The following is a 25531-nucleotide window of genomic DNA, read 5'->3' as shown; positions in this document are numbered from 1 at the left end:
GAAGTCACTGCGGTGAAAGAGCAGTCAAATGCGATGGGTGAAGTCATCTATCGACATGTTCGTAAGACCGTTCCCACCATCCACCTTGACTGCTACTTGTCAAGGGTGCCTGCCTGCAGCTTCAAGACCAGCTCCACTGCCCCCACCTGCTCCTCCGGCTAAGCGGCAGTATCTAGCACCCCGCAGACATTCAGTGCCCCCATCCCAGGGTGCCATTAAGTCTGGTAAACAGACCGCAAAGCGTCCCTGAGTTGGGCCATCCGGAGAAGAGGGGACTTGCTCTTTCTCCAGTGGAGGGCTGGGCATTGCAGAAATCTGTAGAGATGCGGGCTGGGTGACACCTAATAATTTAGCGAGATTTTATAATCTTCGAGTAGAGCCGATTTACTCAAGTGTGCTGTATAACTCCAGTGAATGAGTAAATTCGGTTTGGTGTTGTAACATGCTTGCTACACCTTTCTCTCTAACAGAGATACGTGGGCCCTTTTCACTTTTTCCAGTTGAGTTCCCCATTTGTTGAACCCTACAGAGTTCCTCTGAAGCCCCCAGTACCTGTCTCAGTGAAGGAGTTGGGTGCCTGGCCTATTCCGTTGTTGGCATGCCAGCTCGGTCAGCCCGCATTCCGGGTATAGGTAATGTAATGTGTTTATCCTGCGCATTATACTGTGTATGGCCATATATATAAGGATGATTGGGAGTCCATCGTAAGGGCCGCTTGAGGGACTTTGGCCAGGACACTGGGGTTACACCCCTACTCTTTACGCTCACTGATAGTATAGTGTCCCCTTTATTTTACTGGGGCGTTAGGACTCACACAGATTGCGCGCCTCATGCTAGCCCCTCTAACACCACTTCCAACAGCAACCGAGTTTTCCCTTGTGGTCTCCCATCCAAGTACTGACCAGGCTCAGCCCTGTGAGTAACCGGTCTTGGGCTGCAGGGTGATATGGCTGCTTTGCGCGATCCCATATGCTTTACTCTGTATGCCATGGTACAGTTCCCCCCTCTTCAGGTGGGCCTGTGTCATCCCTCCCCGCTAAGCATCATTCCTATTTGTACTCCCTCATCTCAGGGTTACTCCATATGTCTTTATGCAACCAGGTCTCCCCATTTGGGCAGCTGGTGGCATCAGCAGCATCCTCCCCTTTTGGGACTGGCATGCTTTCCCAACGTACTGTCGTGTTTTAAAATTCATAGAACTTAACTAGGTGTATTTTTTAGAATCTGGCAAAATATATAAATAAGCCTTTAAGCACTTCACAGGTAAGTAAGGTAAGTTAGGGCCAGGAGACACGTTGGAGGGCTGCATCCCTGGTGATGATGGTGTGCTCATGCTGGAGCCTGGCAAATCTCTCACCAGCAACATGGTAAGGTTCAGTCACTGTGGCGTTCTCCATACATTTGCCCATAATGGAAGTTTTTTCACATAGCATTGAAGTTCCTCTCCCACTGGGGAACAAAACAGTTACTACGTAACCCTCGTTCACCAAGGGGGAAATGGAAATGCTATGCTATTTTGCCACAGTGGTTGCGCCTCAGCTGACAGCTGTAGTTCCGCTCTTCAGCTAAAAAAGAAACTTAGCGTTGCATGGCTGGTATCTTTATACAGAACTTAATTACAATCAGCTTTGCTGCCAGCTGCGTATGCTGATACCACCAATTTATTAGCATTTCATTTCCGTTTTATTATTCTTCAGATGATTAGCTTTCTAGCAAAAATCCCCATAGTAAACATTTTTTCCACATAACATTTACGTTCCCCGTCTCGGGGACATTGTAAACCTTTTGTTTCTCTAAAACTGTGAATATTTCACTTTAATTTTATTTAGGTTAGATTTTATTTTATTTAACTAACCAGTTTGTGCTTTGGCACTGAAGTATATAGCAGACTGATTTTAAAGCACTTTACCTCAACTTGGACTTGTTATGCTTGTTTATCTAGTAGATAACTGGCCAATAAAGAAACAAATTATACCAAACAAAAAAGAAAAATATATGAGTTATTTTGTTTTGTTTGTGCCCATCCACTATTCAACTGTGTGGGTTGATGATTTGTTAAGCTCTGTGGAAAATAAGAATTAAGTTAAAGCTTCACTTTGATTATTGTATCACAAATCTCTGTCATATACTTGCTTTTTTTTTAATATGACAATATTTTGTCTTAAGCATCTGATTTTTTCTTGCTGCTGATGTGCTTTCATTTTCTCTATCTCACTCGCAGGAAGTTCAGGCAAGAGACTGTTTAATAAGCAATCATGGCAGGAAAATATACATTTATTCATTTTTTTTTCGGCTTAGTCCCTTTATTAATCCGGGGTTGCCACAGCGGAATGAACCGCCAACTTATCCAGCACATGTTTTACACAGCGGATGCCCTTCCAGCTGCAACCCATCTCTGGGAAACATCCATACACTCTCAATTACACTCATACACTATGGACAATTTAGCTTACCCAATTCACCTGTACCGCATGTCTTTGGACTGTGGGGGAAACTGGAGCACCCGGAGGAACCCACGCCAATGCGGGGAGAACATGCAAACTCCACACAGAATTGCTAACTGAGCCAGTCGAGGCTTGATCCAGCAACCTTCTTGCTGTGAGGCAACACCACTACCTACTGCGCCACCGCATCACCAATACACATTTAGATTTAAAAGAAAATAACCTAATAGTAAAAAGGAATATACGTTTGATTCTATTAATGTCATAAAAAATGCCCTTAAATAATGTAGCCTAGTTGTCAGTAAGCATTATGAGATTGACATAAGATTAAAAAAAAACATTAAAATTAAGATAAGAAACTGTTATAGCAACACCTGTGACTGCTTTGGGAAATAACAATCATCGTAGACATCCGGGGATGACAGATCGTGAAGGAACGTGTAGTCTAAAACATTTGTTACCCAGGACTAGTCAAGATTTTATCAAGAAAAAAAATCACATTATCTGACATAGCAACTTTCGGAACCGACAATAACATGTTATCTGACTGGGGATTAATAGAGATAGACCCACCACAATGTCTTCAGGGAATGTATCATTGCTGAAGGAGCCGTCATCGAACATGACCTCGTAAAATGTCTGGGCCGTGACCTGAGTAATACGTGAGCTGTAGTACCGGAGGTTTTTGTGTTTGGAGATCACCGTCTGGCCCACTTCTAATTCGCTTTTGCTAACTTTTACTTTCTGTGGGGAGAAAAGAAAAACTTTTCAACATTAATGGATCAATTGTGTGACACATTTAATGACTAAAAACCATAAAGCATCTTTAAAATACAAAAAAAAAAACACAGGGTTTCTTGATATATACTGTATATCAATGCCTAATATCAGAGATGGCCAGAAGGTGAAGTAATCTTTTATAAATTGTTAAAATATTGGTGTCTGTAATGCAGCAAGTCCAGAGATTTTATATAAAATTCACTTTAATGTGTGATTTGACTAAAAAGTGGTCATAAACTAGTATTTTCTCAATTAAAATGAATAACAATTAGGACCCAGTAACAGTATTCCATATGTCATGACCTAACAAGTAGAAACCTATACAGGGCTATACCCTAAATTCAAACATTGAAATGACCATATGTGAGATGGGGTGGATGAAGCCGAGTTTCAGCAGACTCAGATGCAAATGCAGCAGGAATTAGTTTTTCCCGCATTCCCACCTGCTGGGTTGTTAAGTCACCAGTCTCTGTTTTCAGCTCATGTTTTGAATTGTCAAAGATATCAAAATATTTGCAATATTTCAACTCTTACAGTTTTATATTCACACATTCATTCAGTGACAACTTGTGACACACTCCCTATATTGTTTACCACGACACTTTGAATATTCGGTCTAAAATAACCTGCAAGTGTGACTTGAAAACAACATTAACACTGTTTATTTGACTGTGAAGAATGTTGTACTTTGATAGTCATTGGCTGCTAATGTGATTTCATTGTTTAGAGTTTGCATATATACTTTTATGAAATTATATTATTAAGGAGAAAGTCTGAATGTGCGAATATAAAACCAACTTTACCTCTATGTGTAAGTTTACATTATTACCCTGCTATACATGTGCGGTTCACTGTCAGAATGCAGTCGCTTTGCTTGTTAATGATTAATTACCCAGGCCTTGTACAGTTCCGTCTTCTTTCCTTGTCTTTGGCTAGGCAGAACCTCGGTTTTTAGCACTACATAGTGTAGAATCAGGTAATCATGGAACATTATTTCTTGCACGTGACCACACAAAACAACATTGTTGGCATCCAAAGACTTGTAGGCTTTTAACTTCAATGCTTCAATGAGATTGTATATTTCGGGCTGGATGCTTGGTCATTTCATCTTATCCAATATCTATTGCAGGGGTCACCAACCCTGTTCCTGGAGAGCTACCTTCCTGCAGATTTCAGTTGCAACCCTGACCAAACACACCTATTTGTAATTATCAAGTGCTGCTTTAGGCACTATTAATTGGTTCAGGTGTGTTTGATTAGGGTTGGGACTGAATTCTGCAGGAAGGTAGCTCTCCAGGAACAGGGTTGGTTACCCATGATCTATTGGGAGGGTGCTATCGCAAATGGACCTGTCAGATGAACGCCACTCACTTTAACGTTAATTTTGCAGATTCACTGTGATTATCACTGGGTGAAAAGCTGTAATAATACGCTGAAAGCATTATGTAAATAATATATATAATATGTAATCAATATAACTTTTTCTGAGACAACAACAAACTCTGTACCGCATCAGATGTCATTCCTTTGCTAGCGCTCCCTGTTTTTTTAAGTAGTTGAAGTTCTTTTTGCAAAAATACCTCAGCAATATATCCCCAGCCTTGTACTGTGTTCCCATAATTTTTCTGAGAAGTGCTTCAGCAATCCACATGCTTACAACAGGGGATTCATCAGCCATTTGTTAAAGGAAAGATCAGAAATGACTATTGATGTATGGGACTTTGTCAGAGCTTGACAGGAACTTAACAGTACACAGTTCATGGATTAGGTTCTTCCTCCATTTCACAAGTGTAAGTAACAAGTGCGATTAACATGGTTGCCTCCTTGTTTCTCTAGTTTGCAGATGATGTATTTAATTGTATTTTGTTACTTTTAACCGCTTGTATTGTATCTGGTAAACTCTTTATACTCTCTTATCACGTCTAAAGCCACGTTGAAAACGTGATGCATGCCGCTTTGTTTAAGGAGTTAAATGCGTTTATGAGCTTGCGGTCCACTGCCGTTTGTCATTGCTACAGCCATCGTCAGCTGTTCATACACACATGCAGTGGTCAAGTTTCAAAATAGTTCAGCTTTTGCCACTGTGTGGATACAGTAAATACTGAATGAGTGCCATGGGTAAGAATATGCTGGTGTTAAACTGCATTGTTTTAATACACTCCTGAATTGGGCTCGCACACATACTCTGCACTCTGACTACTTGTTGATCTCATGCTGAATGCAGTCGACCAATCACAACAGACTGGGTCATCGGACCAATCAGCACAGATTAGCATCGCGCCAAAGAGAGGTTTGCGAACAAATTAATCCCTGAATGAATCATATGGGAGTTGTTGGGATAATTATGTAAAAATAAATGCATATTATAAGACAATGAAAATGTTTTTTGACCTTGCATGCATATCAGACCTTTGTTTGAGAACCCCAAAACCAAAATATTACCCTTTTTTATGCATAATAGGGGCTCTTTAAAAGATTTATTGAGATCAATTGTTGGCGAATGTATGAGTGTTGGCCTGAATGGGTAGCTTTACATAAACAATGTCAATATTTCAGTGTATTTAAGACTTTATAAGGGCTAAAATTTAGATTTTGATATTGAAGACTTTTTAAGACCTCACAGATATCCTGCATCAAATATTGTCAACAGAAGCTCTACCAAACTTGATGCAAGACCAAAAGTCAATAACAGAACAAGTATTCTGGTGTACATACAGCACATTATCATATTGTCAGAAAATTGGCTAATTCGTTTGATTTCATTTGTCCAAACATGTACGATTTGAAAAGAAGGCGTGACCCCAAACCCCACCCTTAAACCCAATTGTCAATTAGGGATGAGCAAATTCAACTAAAATGTACAAAAGAGATCGTATGAATTCATACAAAATAGCCGCTACATCAAAATGTTATGACTTGCCGTGAAATTGCGTTGGATTTGCCAAGAACTTACAGCACTGGAGCTCCGTGACTGGTGTCTGTGACAGGTGATGAAGACCACATACGGCCAATCATCAGGCTCCATGGGCACTCCAGCTGCATGAGCACAGGTGACATGGAACGAGGTCGGGCAACGGCCACACGAGCACTGAATACAAGCTCCAGACAGCCGTTTTATCCTGTTACGGCAATAAATACACTTCTACAGAGAGAGAGAGAGAATGACGTGAGAGTAAAAATGTGTGCGCATGTGTTTGTGTTGGTTTTTACAAAGACAGATTTTTCTCTAATGACATAAGCTAGTAATGACATAAGCTCTGAGGACACACCTGAAGACATTCAAATTTTGTCACAGGTTTCCTGTGAGGGTTAGGATTAGGGGTGGGGTAGGACCCGTGCTTAATTTGAGCCGGATCTTGCCAGATCCTGTTCTGGAAAATGTCAGATATTCGTGTTTTGCATTCCGGTATTTATTTGAATTGATCTGGCATTAACTTGTGCATGGTTAATACCTGCATGTGTGCATGAAAGAGAGAAATGTAAATAAGTACAAATGAAGGCTGTGTGTGAATTGTGTGTGCACGCACACAACAGTAGTCACCATGCACAAGTTAAAGCAAAAGTCAAATTTAACTACTGGCCCGCAACAATATTTTCCACCAATCAGCTTACTTACGATTACAATCACTCTCAATGGTTGGTGATTGTTTCACGTGCAGTGAGCAGCAAACAATAAATCATGACATAATGGCCTGCCTAAATAATAGTTGTATTTTCAAAAAAGGCAAAGAAGCAGTTAAGCATATTTTCATAAAACCACAAGTAAGTCCAGCCTGATTTCACGAGGAATCGTAAGTATTTTACGTTTTGTCAGTTTAGTGGCTAATTCATACGAATTAGTATACGAGTTCAGTCGTACGAAAATGTACGATTTTAAAAAGAAGGCGTAGCACCCTCCCCTAACCCCATCCGGTGATGAGCAAATCATACTAAATTGTCTGAATTAAATCGTACGAATTCATCTGAATTAGCCACTAAATCATAAAGTTATGAATTACCGTGAGATTGCGTTGGTAAATCTGATAATAAACCTGATTAAAAGAGATCTCAGGAAGACGGAACTCTGCCCCTGGATCAGGATAGTGGGAGACAGAGTCAAAGCAATCTCAAGTCAGCCAGAAAACTTGACAGAAGAGGTAACTGTGTGCTCTTCTTGAAGATTAGATCGAGTGAGTCAATAATAATTTTTTTTCACTTAAAAATTGAACTGATTTTCAGTGGTGTTAGTAAACTGAATAGGGATGTTTCGTAGGATTTAAGTTTGTAGCTACACGTTTGTTTTCATCCATGACTGACCCATAACGTTATTTATTCATTTATCCATTCATTTTCTTTTCGACTTAGTTCCTTTTTTAAATCTGGGGTTGCCACATTGGAATAAACCGACAACTTATCCAGCCTGCTTTTACGCGGCAGATGCCCTTCCAGCCGCAAACCATCTCTGGGAAACATCCACACACACTTATTTACACTCATACACTACAGACAATTTTAGCTTACCCAATTTACCTGTACTGCATGTCTTTGGACTGTGGGGGAAATTGGAGCACCTGGAGGAAACCCACGAAAACGCGGCGAGAACATGCAATCTCCACACAGAAACGCCAACTGACCCAGCTGAGGCTCGAATCAGCGACCATCTTGCTGTGAGATGACAGCACTAATTACTGCGCCACTGCGTCACCCCATAATGTTATTAGGCAAAATAATAATTAAAGACCGTTTAGAACTGTTATGCTCTTTTTTGCGCTATCATCGTTTAATTATGTCATGTACTGGAAAAACTAAAACTGTGTGGTGGTTCCTGGTTTTGTTCCCGAAAATTATTTATTTACAAATGAAGTAATGGGGAAGACCATATAAGTGATTTTTACTTTATAAAATCCATTACACCTATGGAAAGTCCCTGTAAACCAGCAATACATACGTGTGTGTGTTACTCACAAGTTTATATCTCTGTACAGGTACGGCACTGATGTCAATAGGAGCTCTTTTCACCACATCAATGAACTTCACCTCAGGGAGCCCCACCGCACACATGACATGGACCCATCTACAGCATAATTCACGATTGATCCAGTTAAACATTCAACAACATTGATTGTGCTAAACATATTTGCTTATTACGTTCAGTGGAGATATTCGAGAACATATGTAATAAATCTGCCATTTTCTGCACTGTTTTGTATAAGTATTAATTAGAATTTGTCAGGAACTTGTGAAAAAGCAACCAAAATAACCAAAAATGGCAATCATATAAAGGATAAACCAATTTTCATCATCATTTAGGACAAAAATTGATATAATTGTAAAATTGATGAAAATCTTCAATACACAGTGATATATTATATTATATTATATTGGAGAATTAGATTCTGATAATTGAAATTTTAAGTAATGTAAATTAGGGACATTACCTGTCATCTGAGGTTCTTTTTAATGCACCTCCCCTCAGGTTGCACAAACAACATCCCTGATATAAAACAGAAACATGTATAAACACACACAAGCACAAAGTAAACCAGTAAACAGTAATAATCCTCTTCAAACAACAAGTAACAAGGTTCCCGCTTTTAGCCAATTGTCAAATTGCTTAACTTTTCCATGACTCTTACTAATTGACTAAAAAATATTTCCAGGATCTATTCAGCACATTTTGCAACAGGGAAGTACAGTAAGCTCTTTTCTGTGATTAAGTTGCCTATGGTTAACTTAAAAGATTAGGAGTGGTAAACACCAGTAAATGGTCAAACTATTTTCTCTACAAATCAGTGTGTATATGAGAATATATTGAAATTAAAATAATATAATAAGAAAAGACCAGTTCGTAGGTCTTCAGGTTTCAGTGGCTGCACTCATTTTCATGTGGAAAATAAAGTCAATGATGATAAGAAAAAACAGGCAGCTATTGTGTTGAGCACTCAATGGACAAAAAAGCCACAGACGGTATTTTAACAGGTACAGCTTGGTTACTGCATCTAATTGCAAGTATTTGCAGGTTGAAAAGTAAGAATAATGACATAATGGCAAAGAAAAATAGCCTAACCAAAACTACTAGACAACACATGTGAAACAACGTAATAGAAAACACAGTATGGTTCCACTTAAAACGACAAACAAGAATTCCTGCTTTTTCATTACTTAGGGGGAAGAAAATCCTGACTTCAATGTCTGAAGTAGACCTTTTATAAGTGAAATGAATTTTTTGAGTCTTGTAAAGTATGGTTTTACCCATACATAAAATTGGTTCTTTGATTTTAACCCTTGTGTATTGTTCCAATTGACTACCCTTTCATTATGTTGGTGGCTGTTTTTGCCCCATTGACCTTCATTATAATGATATTTTTTTTTAATTGTAAAGCCATGACAGCATATACTCATGCCTTTTTGGTTGTTCTTGGTTTTCCCTGTTGGGAAGAGGTAAAATGTATTATTATTTACTGTTTAATAGGACAAAAACAGCCACCAGCATAACAGAAGGGTAGTCAATTTGCCCACAGTGTATTGTTAATTTTTTCATACTCAAAATATGTGTCAAAATAAGATTTGTCACCAAAAATCATTCCATTAGCTGAAACAGAGAGAAAGTTAGGGCCAAAACAAATACTCAAAAACAACCCAGAGTGGATGAAAACATCTTCAACAGCACACAAGGCTTAACCGTGTAAGTATGAACACACAATTTTGGGCAACTATTGCTTCCATTACCCAGGGAGCAATCAAGAGCTAGATGCCTTGGCAGGGGCACCTCAGTTGGGTATCAAAGATGGAGAGAGTTCGATTTATTCACTCCACCCATTTTCAATTCCTTCCAGGAACGGGATTTAACCTGCAACCTTTCGATTACAAGTCCAACACCCTAACCATTAGGCCACAACTTGTCCATAACAGATAATCATAGACTATGGGCCAATTCCAAATGGCACCCTAAACTTGGCAGTCACTTTTTCCAAAAGATCCAAAGGTTGCCGGTTCGAGTCCCATCAGGGATTGTTGGAGCGGAGAGTGAATAAATATACACCTCAATACCACATCTGAGATGATTCCCTTGAGCAAGGCACCGAACCTCCAATAGCTCCCCAGGTGTGTGTTCACATGTGTAAATCGCTTTGGATAAAAGCATCTGCTAAATGCATAAATGTAAATGAGGCTCCAGTCCTTCTGAAAGCTAAATAGAAGAATAGGACATGGTATTGTGGACTTAATGGACACATGTGCCATTTGGGATTGGATCAATAGAGAGCGAATGAATGATTACTTACAGCTGCCAGATCTTCACTCACACACCGGTCACAAGTCCACACTGGGCCAACATCCTGAGCAGAAACACCATAGCAACCTGTAGACCAATCCAACTGTTACGTACTCAACTCTGCCAAGCAATTTTTGATAATGAATATTTCAGTTTATGTAAATATAATATGATGAATCAAATGTATCAAAGTATCACATCATTGAAAATAAGTAAATGTTTTTAAAAATGTAAATAAACATTTGCAGTACGTGAAATAAATGTTACAGTATATAAACATACAGTATGTGATATAAATTTTTTAATTATTTAAGACTTGCATGTTTTTTAAATCAGTAAGATTTAGTGTTTGTTCAGGAATTAATACAATAGAACTTGTTAACTAACAGCTTGTAAGTTATCTATTGGCTATTTATACGGTACAGTTATAAATAATTAACAAACTATTAACTTTTATTTAACAAGTCATTTGTAACTCATTAACTAAAAGTTTATAAATGATCTATTAACTAGTTATAACGGATAGTTATTCTAAAGTGTTACCCAATAATTTAGCAAAAGTGAATTAAAGTTGGAATCAAAATAAAGACTAAGGTATAGTAAAATAGAAAACAGTTTATGTTGTATTAATATTCAGCACTAGAGTTTTACTGTCTTAGCCCTCTTGTAAAGGGCACTCCTTGCAAAGAAATCATCTTATTTTTTTTTTTAGAAATGAATACTATAATACAGCAATAAATTAATCAACAGATAAAGTGTGCTGTTTTTATTTTAGTTTTCTAATGTTAAAGAACCCTAAAAATATGTCTTTTCATTACAAAATTATTAAGTAGCACAAGTAATTTAAGCATGAAAAAAAAAAAAAAAAAAATATATATATATATATATAAACAGCTATTTTAAATTGTATTGATATTTAGTAGTACAGTTTACTGTTACTTTGCTCAGTGTTTTTTTTTTTTTTTTTGCCAAAAATCAAAATCTCAATTAATTGTACATTTTAACTCATTAACGATTAGCGATTTTTTAATTATTTTTGCCCTCATCGTTCACTGACAAGTTTTATATGCCGTCTAAAGGCATCTCTAGCGCAGCTTCCAATTATTGTTGATGTAGTTCAAAGTAAAGCTCAAGAATGAGTCCATCATCCTACTTGACCAGAGATCCAATGTGGCTGCAGAAGTAGAATTCAGCCACAGTCTTAATCAGAGTTTGGTCATGTGACACGTAGGGAAAGTAATTGAAAAAATTGTACCGAGCCAGTTGGCATTTCTGTGTGGAGTTTGCATGTTCTCCCTCGTGTTCGTGTGAGCCGGCTCCGATTTCCTCCACAATATATGCCACAGGTGTCAAACTCAGTTCCAAAAGGGCCGGAGCTCTGCACAGTTTAGTTCCAACCCTAATTGAACACACCTGTTCAAACTAATTGAGTCCTTCAGGCTTGTTTGAAACCTACAGGTAAGTGTGTTGGAGCAGGGTTGGAACTAAACTGTGCAGGGCTTCGGCCCTCCTAGTATTGAGTTTGACACCCCTGATTTATGTGGTACAGGTGAATTAAATAAACTAAATTTGCCGTAGTGTATGTGTGTGAATGAGTGTATATTGATGTTTCCCAGTACTGGGTTGCAGCTGGAAGGGCATGTGCTGTGTAAAACATATGCTGGATAAGTTGGCGGTTAATTCCGCTTTGGTGACCCCTGATGAGTAAAGCCGAAGGAAAATTAATGAATAAATTAACAAGTTAATTGATTTACTGTAATTTATGAGCAAATAAATGCTATTTATTTTAAAGACCCTAAAAAATTTTTTATGATAGCATGATTAAATATTTAAAGGTATTTTGTGAAAGTATTTATGTGTTAAATGTGTTGAGTAATCTCAGTGACATACTGGCATGAACTTGAACACAGCAGCTGCTGCAGACCACAAGAGGGCTGGATCCATCTTCCTCCAGTAGTGTGTTCAACGGGCATGGACCCTCCTGGTACGCAAAGCAGATTTCAGGGATCAGAGGTCGTGATCTTGAGCCTGCGTCCAGGGAACATGACCCCATTGACACCTCAGGCCTTCTCTCCTCCAAGTTCTCAGGCTGTGAGAGAAACATATGAAAGACTTATAATATAGAAGAGCACATATGTAAAATCAGTTAACCTAGTGTCTGACTAAACAAGGTACCTGATGGTATGGCATGAAAAGTGTGCAGACAGCACAGTGTGGAGCGTTTTTTGCAGCGGTCATGTTGTATTCTCGTTCATACTGAAAATGGGCTTTTCTGTGTTGCCAGAGATGCACTAATGGTTTTGCCCATTCCTCAGTTTCTGGCTCATCTTCTTCACTCGCACACTCCTCTATAACCTCTATAACCACACACACACACACACACACACACAAATAAATATTTACTCTTTGGCTGTCAATGTAACATTTTAAAGGGAAAGTTCACACAAAAAAAAAAACAAAAAAAATCTGTCATCATTTACTCATTTTTCATTTGTTCTGATCCTCTTTGTGCTTGTTTCTTCTGATGAAGCGATTGACTTTCATAGTACTTTTTGTTCATAGGAAAGTCAATGGCTGTTTTTTTATGTTTTTTTATGAGGGGATGCAGACCTGGTGCAGTGCAATCTGAGCTGCATCCAATGCTTTTTAATGCGCTCACCTAACCCCACTTCTAACATGACCTACGTCACTAGCTCCATTGAGTACATCGTATGTGACATTGCATCACTGAGATATGCAGTTTCAGCTTGCATCATCAAGGCTGCATCCAGATACTGTTGCTTTTTTTCAACATTCTTCACTATGTATGGTTTATGTTCAACAGAAGAAAGAGATTCATTGAGGGTGAGCAAATGATCCGTACATTTTTACTATCCCTTCAAGTAATAATTATATATATATTTTTTTTTTAACTTGTCAGCTTTCTAAATCTGTAATTGTGCATGTTGAACCATTATAAAACAATAGCAAAAGACCATCAAAATCCATCAGTCTGAATGTGCACATAATTATTATTCAAAGGCTTTGTTTACGTCAAAAGAAAAATTCAGTCATCATTTACTCATTGACATATTCCAATCTCATGAGTTTATAAAATTGAGACCATTAGTCAATCCTGAAAGATTTCTGCTCCTCCATTGAAACTCTACTTATATGTAAAAAAAGATTAATAATAATAATTATAATAATATATATGACTCTATATCTATATATGTAAATGTTTATATGAATCAAACAGAATATTATGAATTATTCCGGTATTCTCATGACACAATTGCTTGGTTAGACAGAGATCTAAATTTGAGAAATTTATAAATTAGAATTTTAGTCACACATAAACATTCATCAGCAAACAATGTTAAAAAACAATAAGATTGATCATACGAAAGTATGATCAAAATAAGTACATGTGCAAGAACCAGAAATTATTTCAGAACACTTCAGATGTCTTTCAATTCATGTATATAAATTTTATGATCACTTAGTTTGAAAGAATAAGAGTTTTCTTTTAAGAGACTTTAAAAAGAAGTTACAAAAATCCCTCAGATTTCAATAAATAATATATTTGCATTCCAAAAGCCAACACATTTTTTTAAAGGTAAGCAATGAGAAGAGTAAATGGTGACAGAAGGTTTATTTTGATTTTTTAAATATACCACAGACAAAAATAATTAGTGTAATTTCGTTCCGTGACATCATTTGTTAAAGATGACATTGAAACATATTGAGGACACAGTTGCAATGGCACATACTATTTTAAAAAGCACATTGATAAAACCAACTGTGGAGTTTCATTCAATTCCTATCCTTAACTGCAGGTGTTTTCATGCTCATAATACAATGAAACATCCACCATCATCGCTGGCAGCCTGCTGTTTGACAGCACTGGGCACTGCTCTCGCTGTGGGTTTTCTGAGGGGGTGACGCCAACTCTTGGCAGTCTTCTTAACCGTTTGCATATGATACTGTCAGAGCAAACAAAAAAAAACAAAAAAAGTGAGAAAAACAGCACACTTTCCAAAAATGTTTCATTCTGTTCCTATACTTTTATTATGAGCGTATATAAATTATGTGTACATTTATTAAAACTTTGGCACCGTTTGTTCACAAGGCATGAAGGAGTGATCAGAATTGAAGTAAAAAAAAAATGGTTATGTTTATAGAAAATGTTTTCTCAAAAACGATTCACAACAGAGGCAAGTTAGTATACATTACCCTTCAAAAGCGATGTTGGCAAGAGTTTAATAGTTTTAATAATTACTTTAATTCAGCTGATGCATCCAATTGATTTAAAGTCAAACACAAACAAATGTCACATACAAATAAAATGTCAAATTAAACAAATGCTGTTTTTTTTTATTATTCTATTTAACAAAAATAAATAAATAAATAATAATAAAATCCCAAAACAATATTTAGCAAATAAGCATTCTAAAATCATTCATGTTCATGAGTAATCACTGCTGGAAAAAAAAAACAGCTTTGTCGTCATAACAATAAATTGTATTTAAAAATATATAAAACACAAGTACATATACAGCTAAATTTACAGTTTAATAGTAGAATACAATTAATAAAAATATTCCTGACCCCACATTTTTGTAAGTTGTAGAATATGTCCAAACTTGTCCACTCTTATTTAATTTGTACTACTACTTTTAATGATAATAATATATAATATATAAAAATAAACTCATGTCTTTAAGCCCAAAGTAAGACCAATCAAAACATATCTAGTTTTTAAAATACAAGTAAAAAGTTTGACCAGCAAAACTGTGGACAGGTTCATCCACATCCAAACAAAAAGCAAAAACAAAGCAAAAGGTCTGGTCCCACTTTATATTAGAAGTCCTTAAGTGTGGTATTCAGAGTCAACAGTGCAGTTACAGATGTATTTACAGAGCTTTATCTTCATATCTGTACATGTAGTTACACAATTAGTGCATTGTATCAAACAATGTAAAGTTAATGATACAGTGGGCAACTTTTAAAACAATGTTGCTTGGCAATTTCCCCCCTTGAGAATGGACAACAAGATCCTCCAATCAAAATACAAGCAGCCTATCCACAATGAACAACTTCCCAGCAAACAATTTTGTGTTTGATAGCTGTCTCATAGACATCTAAACGTAGACAGCTTGGCAAAACAAGGCTAAACTTGGGCTGTCAGTGAAAATCTAATAGACATCTAAGAATAGCCCAAAACTAGACTAGTCGTCAAATAAACAGAAACGAATGACTACACATATAAAGTCCGTCTAATCTGTCTAGTTTTGGGCTATTCTTAGATGTCTATTAGATTTTCACTGAAAGCCCAAGTTTAGCCTTGTTTTGCCAAGCTGTCTACGTTTAGATGTCTATTAGACATCTATTAGACATATTTTAAAAACAAATAATGCTTGCTGGGTTGCAGCTGTCAAAAAGTTACCTGTAAGTTGTCATGTGTCAACACAAAACAGGATTTTTATGTTATTTAATGCTTACAATGTCAAAAGCGGACCAATTTGAAGTTGCAGTAAGCAATTTAGGATCCACTTGTGTAGGTCTAATGCTTCGGTGTGTTTGTTCTCTGCCTCCTTGTCATGCATTCATTATATTAGCTTTATTAATAAGCAGGGGTGGTGGTGGTGGTTCGAATGGAAGGTATTGAAGAAATGTCCGTTGCGTTAAATAGTTGCCCTGTGTCTCACCTGGTTGCCCGTTGAGGTCAACATTGCCAGGAGTTGCCGAGCAACATTGCTTTTAAAGTTTCTCCCTGTATCATCACCTTAAAATTTAGTACAAGACACTTAATATAAAGTGGGTGCCAGTGTCTTGTCATAACGCTGGGCAGAACAGACGCCAAGAACAATACAGAACACAGAATGCATTGATTGTCACAGTGTATCACCAGAACTCACTGTACAGACTTCCCCTGGTTCCAGACCCGTTTCCACATACTCTGGATCACTCATGGGGTTCTCCTCACTGGATTCACTGCTGCTGTCAGCACCCTTATCTCCTGATTCACACGAATCGGAGTCGCTCACAGACCCATCGTGTTCTGATTTCACACTTCTGTAATACTCCTGAATTTTAAACTCTCTTTCCTGAGGTTCCTGAGAGCCCGCCTGCTCATTCAGCTCGCACGATTCAGCCGGTTCCACCTCCTCGTTCTCCTGCTTAAGATCTAAGGGTGCGTTTTCAGACACTTCTGTATCAGAACACTGCATGGGAATGGGCTCCAGGTTGGTCCAGGTCTGGGTGTGAGGTGAAGAGTTTGGAGAATCTGAGAACTTTTCTTGTTGGCACCCTGACTCTGACCACATGGTGTACGGTAACGAATCATGGGCATAGTCTGCGGTAAGACCTACTACCAACTCGGGCTGCAAACTCTCGATGAGCACCGCAGGGTTATCGGAGCTGAGGTTTTTCCAAATTGTGAAGGGTTTGGATTCTGCAAAGTTGCTCTGGGAGGACGTGAGAGAGCTGGACTGCTCTTCGATACATCGAGAAGTTTCTTTGCCCACTCCTTCAATCATTTTAGAGTCTATAAAATCCATGCGTGTTGTTGCAGAACTTTGCAAAATACTGCGAGTAGGGGTTGTACAGTTCGAAACGGATTCATGTTGAGTGGTCTGGTCTGTTGATGTGCATTTGTGTATATTTCCTTCTTGTTTGGACTCCTCTGGCGTCCCCCATTGTGGAGCAAAGGAAGCAGATGTTGGTTTTGCTTTGAAGCTGTCTGAGATTGACTTATGTGATTGGCTCACACCTTCTTTTGGTAAAATAAAGGGCCAATCCGGACAAACTCTTTCAGAACAACCTCTCACTTCATCCGTTATAACAGGAGGTGAGTGTGATTTTTCCAAATGGAGGATGGGTGCACTGTTGTAAGGTTGATGATTTGCGGAGTCCGGTCGGATAGCGAGAGTCAGCGAGGGCATTTCAGGTGCGAGACACTGAGGATTGACTCTCTCTTCAATGAGCTCGGGCATTAGAAGAGGCATTTCACAAAATGGCGTAGTTTGGATTTCAGAGTTTGTTCTATTCATGGAAGGTTCTGAACCCTGAAGAGCAGGGTCTAGACTGATTGAGCTTTGCTCCTTGTAAAGTGCTGACGTGCCGCAATCGATGCTGTCCTCGGTCAAGGTATCAATGACTGTCTCTTCCGTTTCAATTTTAGCTTGTTGGGAATCACTTTCCGAAAATAAAACTGTAGCACCAGTGGAGTGGAGTGTAAGTGAATGGGTCACAGGAATAGAAGGTGCAATGGTTTCTGAGACAGATTCACAGTTTAATGTTTGATTAGGATTCTCAGCAGTTCTTTCTGAGCCTAGAGTCACATCCACAATGATGTCACTCTCTGAGGTTGATTCAGGCTCAGACTGGGCGGTGGAGTTTGTGTTTTTGGATACTTGTCCTTCATCCAATATTAAAGACGTCTGGGAGCTTGTGTGGCCCGCATCAGGGTCATTTTGGCTGGATGTGGTGGTGAGAGTAGGGGTCAAGAGTCGCTCAGGGGAAGCTTCTTTGACTTGTCTTGTAGACTGTGCCAGCAAGTCGCTCTCCACTCTTGTTACTTTAACAACACACATTTGTCGACCAGCAAGCCCTAAAACAGATGAAAGATGTGTCAGGAAACAATAAAAAAGGTCTTCTGAGATAAAGCAGATGTCAAACACTATTCTTAAAGTCTGTGTGAAATGAAAACTTGAAATGCTTGTATTGCACATTGTTATTCTTTAGATGAACAATAAATCTGTGCAAGTTAATTCACTGAAAAGAAAAAAGTTTGTTTTGATAATCTTCAATCAAAGTATGACCATTTGCTACTGCATTTGCAGTGGCGGTCTCTCTCTGTTGACGTTCTGGAGCAAAAATACAATCACCAACTCAGCATTTATTAAATTTATCCTGTAATTGGGTAACCCAGAAATTTAGTAAAAATAAAACTGTAATATTCTGAAAAATTATTGTAATCTAAAGTTGTTTTTATTCCAACTTCTTTCCTTTTCATGGTAGCTACATTTGCATTAACCATAAAACATTCTAATCCATCAATTTCAATTAAATATTTTTTCTATAATTAATAATAATAATAATATAATAATAAATTATTTGAAAAAAATAGATCTTTTATAACATTATAGACCATTTCAATGTGATCATGCCATTGGCCCATGAACATTTCCTGGTTGTCATCAAACTATTTCATTACTGTAACAAGAGACAATTGAATGTGAATTTAATGATAAAACAGTTTCATAACATTATTTATCAATATGTGGCTCTTTTTGGATTCTCGGAAGCTATAGAAATTAAAACTGTAAAACAGGAAATACTTTGGGACCATTGTTTTCTTTACATGCTTCAAAATGGTCTATACATCTTTAGTGTTACATCTGACCTGAAAGTTTGATGTTAAGTCTCTTTTACATCACACATCAAAAATAAAATAAGTTTAACCACAACATCCCTAAGTACCAAAAACATAAAGGAACATTCTTGCCCTGTATCTGAAAATGTGAGGTCATTAAGACTTTCTGGCAAAATAAATGGCCTTAATTTGCTCAATTATTACAGAATGTATTAATGAAAATGTGCTTTGCTTTTATTTCCCGTAATTATTACCAGGTTGTCAAACTAAAATGACTGACATATGTCTTTTTACTGCAAGGCTTTTGATCACATTCTATTGGAAGAATATCAAAAGCCCATCCAATGAAAAATTTAGCACATGAAAGTATACTGGAAAGTATATCATATGGTCTAAAGAGCAAATTAAAGGACAATAAAGTTTGGAATCTGTTTTTACAGTTTCTGGAAACTAACCAAATATTGACACAAGGGGGTGCTAATAATTTTTTTAAATGTATAATTTCCTTTCCTTTTTACAACAAAAAAATGTTTTAAAAAAGAAATGGCATCTGTGTCTGAATGTTAGTGTTCAAACAAATGAGACTATATTTCATAATGAATGCTGCAGAAAATTAAAGTGCAAACTTATTTCGAAATAGGAGAAACAAATGCAAACATCTAAACAGTGTGCTTAATACATGTCAATCTAATCAAAATAATAATATACTAGCCTTTTAATTCACTTGAGTACTGTGATTCTTTCTGGTGTTTCACTGGGTCTTCCTCTTCCTCTTCCTTGTTTTTAGCAGTTAAGGCTGCTGATCTACTCCTTCGACCGCTTCCCTTTACCGGTGCAGAGTCCACCGTCTTCAGTCGTTTGGAGCATGAACGAGGCGCATGGAGACTGATTTAAAAAAAAAATTCAATTCAGTTTGTTAATAAACATGGTTTTGTGTCAAAATCATCTGCAGTGATTGGCTTCTGAATGAAAGATTTTTTAAATATTTGTGAAAGATATGATCAAAGAGAATCAATTACAACAAATGGTTTCATTTGATATGATTGAAAAATCAGGGTCAATACACTAAATAATCATTTTTTTGAATGTAAAACATTTTGTGCTTTTTCCCTTTTATTTTCTACTACATCTTACATCAAATTTAGAGTTTTTTTTAATGGGCTTTATAAATAAATTGTTTATATATCAATATAAATTACATCTGAAATCATTAACAATTTTCTTTCAACAATTAAACCAATGATGTTTACACAGTTTAAGCTTCTATCGCTTTTGTACTCTTGCACATCAAGCAGGTATGGAGTGTTCATATATGCGCGCTGATCAATATTTATATGTGAAGAAAAGGGTATCCATGTTGTCTCTTCAGAAAACTAGTATTAAACTGCTAATTTTTCTTTTATTAAAGAGACAGAAACATCAAATATTCAATTCAATTCAAGCTCATTTTGTACTGTATAGCGCTCTCCATAATAATGTTTGTCTTAAAGTAGCTTTACAAAAGGTGCACATTGTACAATTAAAATTAAAAAGGCAAGTTATTACTTCTCATAACCCTTTAGTTGCTAATTACTTTAATTAACTAGTAACTTATAGCTTTTAACAGTTATTATATATTTGCAAGTTATTATATAGGCAAAGTTAACCTGCAGCTATATAGTATATCTTCATGTGTTTTCCTATAACAGAATTTACATTTTTGGGTCAGCTCAACAATCCACCTTGATGATACCTGGTGGAGGGTGTTTTCCTTCGCCGTCTCTGAAGCCAGCTCTGCAGCTCTGGTGTAGTGCTTGGTGTAGGCAGAGTGTGATCCAGGGAGCATGAATCTTTGCCTTGCGTCCACATCTCGTATCGATCCGGCTGAAATCGTCTAACAAATGGATCCATGGAGATCTTCACCATATCCTTACTGCATGTACACTGCAAGGGGAAAGATGTCACACAAAAAGCCAAATGTTCACTAGCTGTAAGGTAACATGAAGATGTCAGAGGCCCTGTCTATGACTTGTTTATTCTATCATAAGTGGGCAATGCTAAATACAGATGTAAATAGAAGCTTGAAAATATTGAACTCATCCACTTTAAACCACTTGCAGAAACTCAATCATATTGGTTTTGTAGTGCAAAGATTCATTTGATTGAATGCAATAAAACAGCCACAAAAGACTGCCTTCTCTCTGCCTATTGACCAGGCACTTTAAAGTGTAGGATCTATGAATCCTTTTCAAAAGAAGATATATTTTCTTTAAAAAATCTAGATTCAAAAGAATTATGTACATTTAGAAAGCTATTCTTTGTATTATATCATTTTGCATCAAATTACAAATAAAACTAATTAGTTCCTAAAACAGCATATATAAGTGGGACAGTAAATTTGAAGTTGTTCTCTCTTTTGGCTGCCGTTATCATGTCTTACACTTTTATTTCCTTTTTTTAAAGTTGTGAAAACAGTGTTTTTGAGTAATTTGTTTTATTTAATTATATGATCAAATGGCAATACAAACATGTATTTGTGGTACTCTCCCATTCACTGCTCTCTAAGTTTACCCACATAAGACAACTTCTACAGCTGAGCAACCTGGAAATCTGAAAAGGGTCTATATGCTCACATTTAAGTTTTGTTGGCAAATAAAACGGTACTAGCAGAGAAAATCATGCTTTTTACGATTAGCATAGCCTCCTGCATAACTTTCAGAGCTAAAACATTTCCCATCATCTAATTTCAATCATATGCAAATTATTATCATATGTAAATTATTTCACAATTAAAAATAAATCAATTAAGATCTAAACAGCCACATACAGTACATACATCTTCCCCTCAAAGAAATCAGGGAAGTGTCAAAATGAAGACTAAAGGAAAGAAAGAGAGAGAGATGTAAATGTGAATACAGATAAATTTGTCGCCCTTGTGAATGTGCTTCTATGAGTTGTGGGATATCATTTCTGTCATTTTCGAAACGCATCACTATTCTCTTTTGAATTGATTCGGATTTTAGTGTTTAGCAGCATGTGCCGCGCCAATGCCCAAGTGAACCACGCTCAGGCCCACCTCCTCCAACCAGGCCAGGGCCGGCCAAGTGAATTGTGCTTGAGCCCGATTCAGCGCACTTACACTTCTCAAACAATCCGGGAAACGGGCCTGGGCACGGTACGGATGGCATAGTGTCAGTAGGCCCTAAGGGTGTGTGCTCAAAGTGATGACCTAGGGGATGGTGGACGATCATGAACTGAAGACCAGGGGTAATTTTTTATCCAAGAGAACAAAGGGCATGTGCTCTGCGCACGTTGAGTCCTACCTGTGCACGTGCCTGCATTCTACAGCCCATGAGGAAGAGCATTGGGCCATGGAAGTTGACTTTTGTAACTTTTTTAATGATTATTTTAGGTTGAATGGTATTCTTAAGAAGGGGCGCTTGTTTCTAAGGAATTGGATGCAATCAGAATACAGCTGTTCATACAGCACCATCTGCAGTTAAATACTAAGCTCTGAATCTATTCTTGTAAGAAATAGCGATGCATTTTCAAAATCTCACATGTGATTTCTCAAATGACTTTCCAGTGTCTAGATTTGTGATCCAAGTTACTAAAACACATCTAAATATCAGTTATAAATAGACCAGATGTTATATAGAGGATATTATGAAGTGCTTCTTAGTACCTGCGTAGCCAGTTTTCCATAATCTATCCACCGGATACTGGCGAAATTGGTGGATTCAGCACAGTTGAAGCCGTGGTTAAAGCCAGCGTGGTAACCATAAGGAAATGTGATCATAAACTCTCCCGCTTCCTGTGTTATCTGTAATTATATATCAGTTTATTGTCAATACACAGAAGGAAAAAAACTGAAACACTGCAACATCATTCTTCAAACTAAAATAGTTTGGAAAATTGATTCTAAAAAACTAGATTGCCTTATCAAATGGTATGCTGTATTTCTTGAGTACAGAGGGGGATATCAGTGTCATCTTGTGTCTCAGGAACGCCTCACAGCTTTTAAAGCTGTTTGGAAAGAAACCTAAGGACAAACACACATTCATCACAGCAAAGAAAATAATCATATGTACATTTAACTAGATGTTATAAACACAAGGGTGAGCAAAACGTTTCCCCTGTTCCTCTAAAACTTTTTACCTATAGCAAGCCGCTCAAGTCTCTTTCCATGTTCTGGAGGGATGGCATACCTGTAAATTGTTGTATGTATATATTCATTAAATAAAAAAATAAATAATTAAAACTACACGGATGCTCTCCACCAAATCCAAATCTATGCATACTGAATAAACAGAAAACCACAGCAAACCCTACCAGGATTTGGGTTCGCCAAAGTGCAGGTAGTTAATGCTGTAGAGGTCCATATCCTCTGTGTGCCAGGAAAAGCTGGTTTTCCACATCCCAAAGTAGAGATAGGGTGTGTTTACTCCCTGGATGGACACACCGCAGTCCTCCTCGATCACGTCCAAGACTGAATTCAAGTGGCCAATGTTCCACTCTTCAATGTCCTGAGATAAGAGAGATAAGAGAGGTAAGAGGCTCATCTCAACTATCATCAGTATCTAACACAAATAAAGGCCTGGGGCCTCATGTACGCCAGGTTTCACGCTCAGAATCGCTCATGTTTGGATTTACTAACAATGAACTGAACATGGGAATATGCTCAGCTCCACGCCAGCTTCTTGGCTGGCGTACGCACATTTTTGTGCGTGTCTGTTTTATTTCCATTGGCGACTCCTAGAGGCAGTTGTGTAAATTCCTCTCTACAAAGTGTCTGAGCCTTGCAATGGCAGCTGAATGAGACAGGTTCATCTAGCAGGTATATAAGGTTTCCATACCACACAGTTGACCAGCTAAACATTAAATCACAAATTGCAGCGGGCGCCTGTTTTCCCAATGTAATCTGAGCTATCTACTGCATGCACATTGCTATAAAGACACCATCTGAAGATGAATTTGCATGCGTGAATCAGAAACATTTCCATTCAAAAAAATGTGCAAATAAAATATGATGCACAAACTTATTAATGATTCCTACTTGTCTTTCTCGTGATAAATAGTTGGCAAAATCTGATATGTAGTGGGGGAAAAAAGAAAGAGTTCATCTGACGCTGGATTCGAACCGAGTTCATGCTCGAACATGTCAAAACATGATGACATGCGTCTTACGAGCTGCGCCACAGAGACTTTTAAGGTTATTGCAACATTTTACACCTATAAACCACACTATTTATTTTTTAATTCACTCAGTGCGATGTTCAGACCCAACTGTGTTAACCGCATCAGCTAAACTCTCCCACTCAATTTTTTTCTTTTGTTGTTAATTCCGGTCTACCTCGGTCTACCTACAATTCACATTCTGTTCAAAGTTTCTCTTCTTGCTTGCTTTTGCCTTTGCTTGGTTTTGCCAAAGTAGAGTCATTTGCATATTCATACGGGGGAGGAGGCAGGGAGGGGTTTTGTGCTCGTGCATGTTGTGCTCAGTTTAACGTTCATTCGGATGTACAAAAGAATATGCGTGAGATTCGGCGTACGCACTGTTTCATACATCTGAATTTTTTTCTGTGTACGCACATTTACAGCTTTGTGCGTACGCAATGTTTTAGTATGATTTCCACGCAAGTCTTCGTACATGAGGCCCCTGGTACCTCCAATGACTACAATGATAACAGTAAAGATAGAGTTAAAAAAATCATTCTAAATGTACAACAGCAGAGTCCACACCACAGAATGATAACTGCACAGAGATACAATATTAATTCTAATTTAAGTAATTTTACAATCAGTTTGGGGAAAAAAAATAAAAAGTCCATCCTGCATTAGAGAACTTGATCACTGGCATGGAGTCTAATTTAGATATTGTTAGAATTAACATTCTTGCAGTGAATAAGATTTAAAGTGCCAAGGTGCTACAGTGACTCATTTTGCAGTGAAAATGAATACAATACAATATTAATCTTAATCAAAGCAAGAGAATAACTAAATCAATTTAATAAACACACTCCTACTCAATATTAACATTAAATACTCATAAAAACAGAGCAACTATTATTATTGTTATTATTATCATCATCATCAGTGCTTCCCACAGGTTTGATTTATACTTGCGGTGGTAGCCGGATTGAAACACACTATTTAACCACATCCCATAAATAGTTAACTACATGCGACAAACAAAACTTTTTCAATTTTTAACAACAATTTTATTGGTGAGGCAGTCGCGCAGTAGGTAGTGCTGTTGCCTCACAGCAAGAAGGTTGCTGTTTCAAGCCTCAGCTGGGTCAGTTGGCGTTTCTGTGTGGAGTTTGCATGTTCTCTCTCTTTTTTTCAGATAGCTCTTTGTAAAATGAAAGTTTAATATCGCTTTGATTTATGTAGGCTATTGTATATTCCTAAATTGGTTTAGCTTTTGTTAGCTTTATATTGGTTTATTTATTTAATGCGATTTTATCACATCTGATATTTGTAATTCTTTAAATTATTTCAATATAGCTTAGGCTATTTTATGAAGATATGAAACTATTATTTTGAGCCTGCAAAAGTGGACATGAAATGTGTAAAATTTCATGTCATTCTGTTATATTTATATTGTGTATTATCTCCAAATCAAATAATAAAAAAGAAAAAAGCCACTCGTGGCATCAACAGAGCTGTGAAGGGAGCGCACTTTTCCCGTCTCACACACACATACAGACATCT

General features: G+C 37.4%; 1 protein-coding gene across 5 annotated transcripts in view; it reads right to left on the bottom strand.

The window, feature by feature from the left end:
• kdm4c (lysine (K)-specific demethylase 4C) overlaps positions 1 to 25531 on the bottom strand; it is a 34958-nt gene that overhangs the window by 4243 nt on the left and 5184 nt on the right. The window contains 15 exon segments of one of the 5 annotated variants that reach the window (NM_001083851.1): positions 3018 to 3188; positions 6178 to 6366; positions 8169 to 8277; positions 8642 to 8697; positions 10487 to 10563; positions 12367 to 12565; positions 12652 to 12833; positions 14330 to 14441; positions 16377 to 18070; positions 19548 to 19720; positions 20568 to 20758; positions 22500 to 22637; positions 22753 to 22856; positions 22973 to 23022; positions 23147 to 23340. In NM_001083851.1, coding sequence (NP_001077320.1) covers positions 3018 to 3188; positions 6178 to 6366; positions 8169 to 8277; positions 8642 to 8697; positions 10487 to 10563; positions 12367 to 12565; positions 12652 to 12833; positions 14330 to 14441; positions 16377 to 18070; positions 19548 to 19720; positions 20568 to 20758; positions 22500 to 22637; positions 22753 to 22856; positions 22973 to 23022; positions 23147 to 23340 — 3639 coding nt within the window. 5 annotated transcript variants of the gene reach the window in all.

The sequence above is a fragment of the Danio rerio genome, chromosome 1 (genome assembly GCF_049306965.1).
Source record: "Danio rerio strain Tuebingen ecotype United States chromosome 1, GRCz12tu, whole genome shotgun sequence".
NCBI classification, from domain to species: domain Eukaryota; kingdom Metazoa; phylum Chordata; class Actinopteri; order Cypriniformes; family Danionidae; genus Danio; species Danio rerio.
Note: the sequence above shows the minus strand (reverse complement) of the source record. Positions and strands in the feature narration are given on the sequence as shown.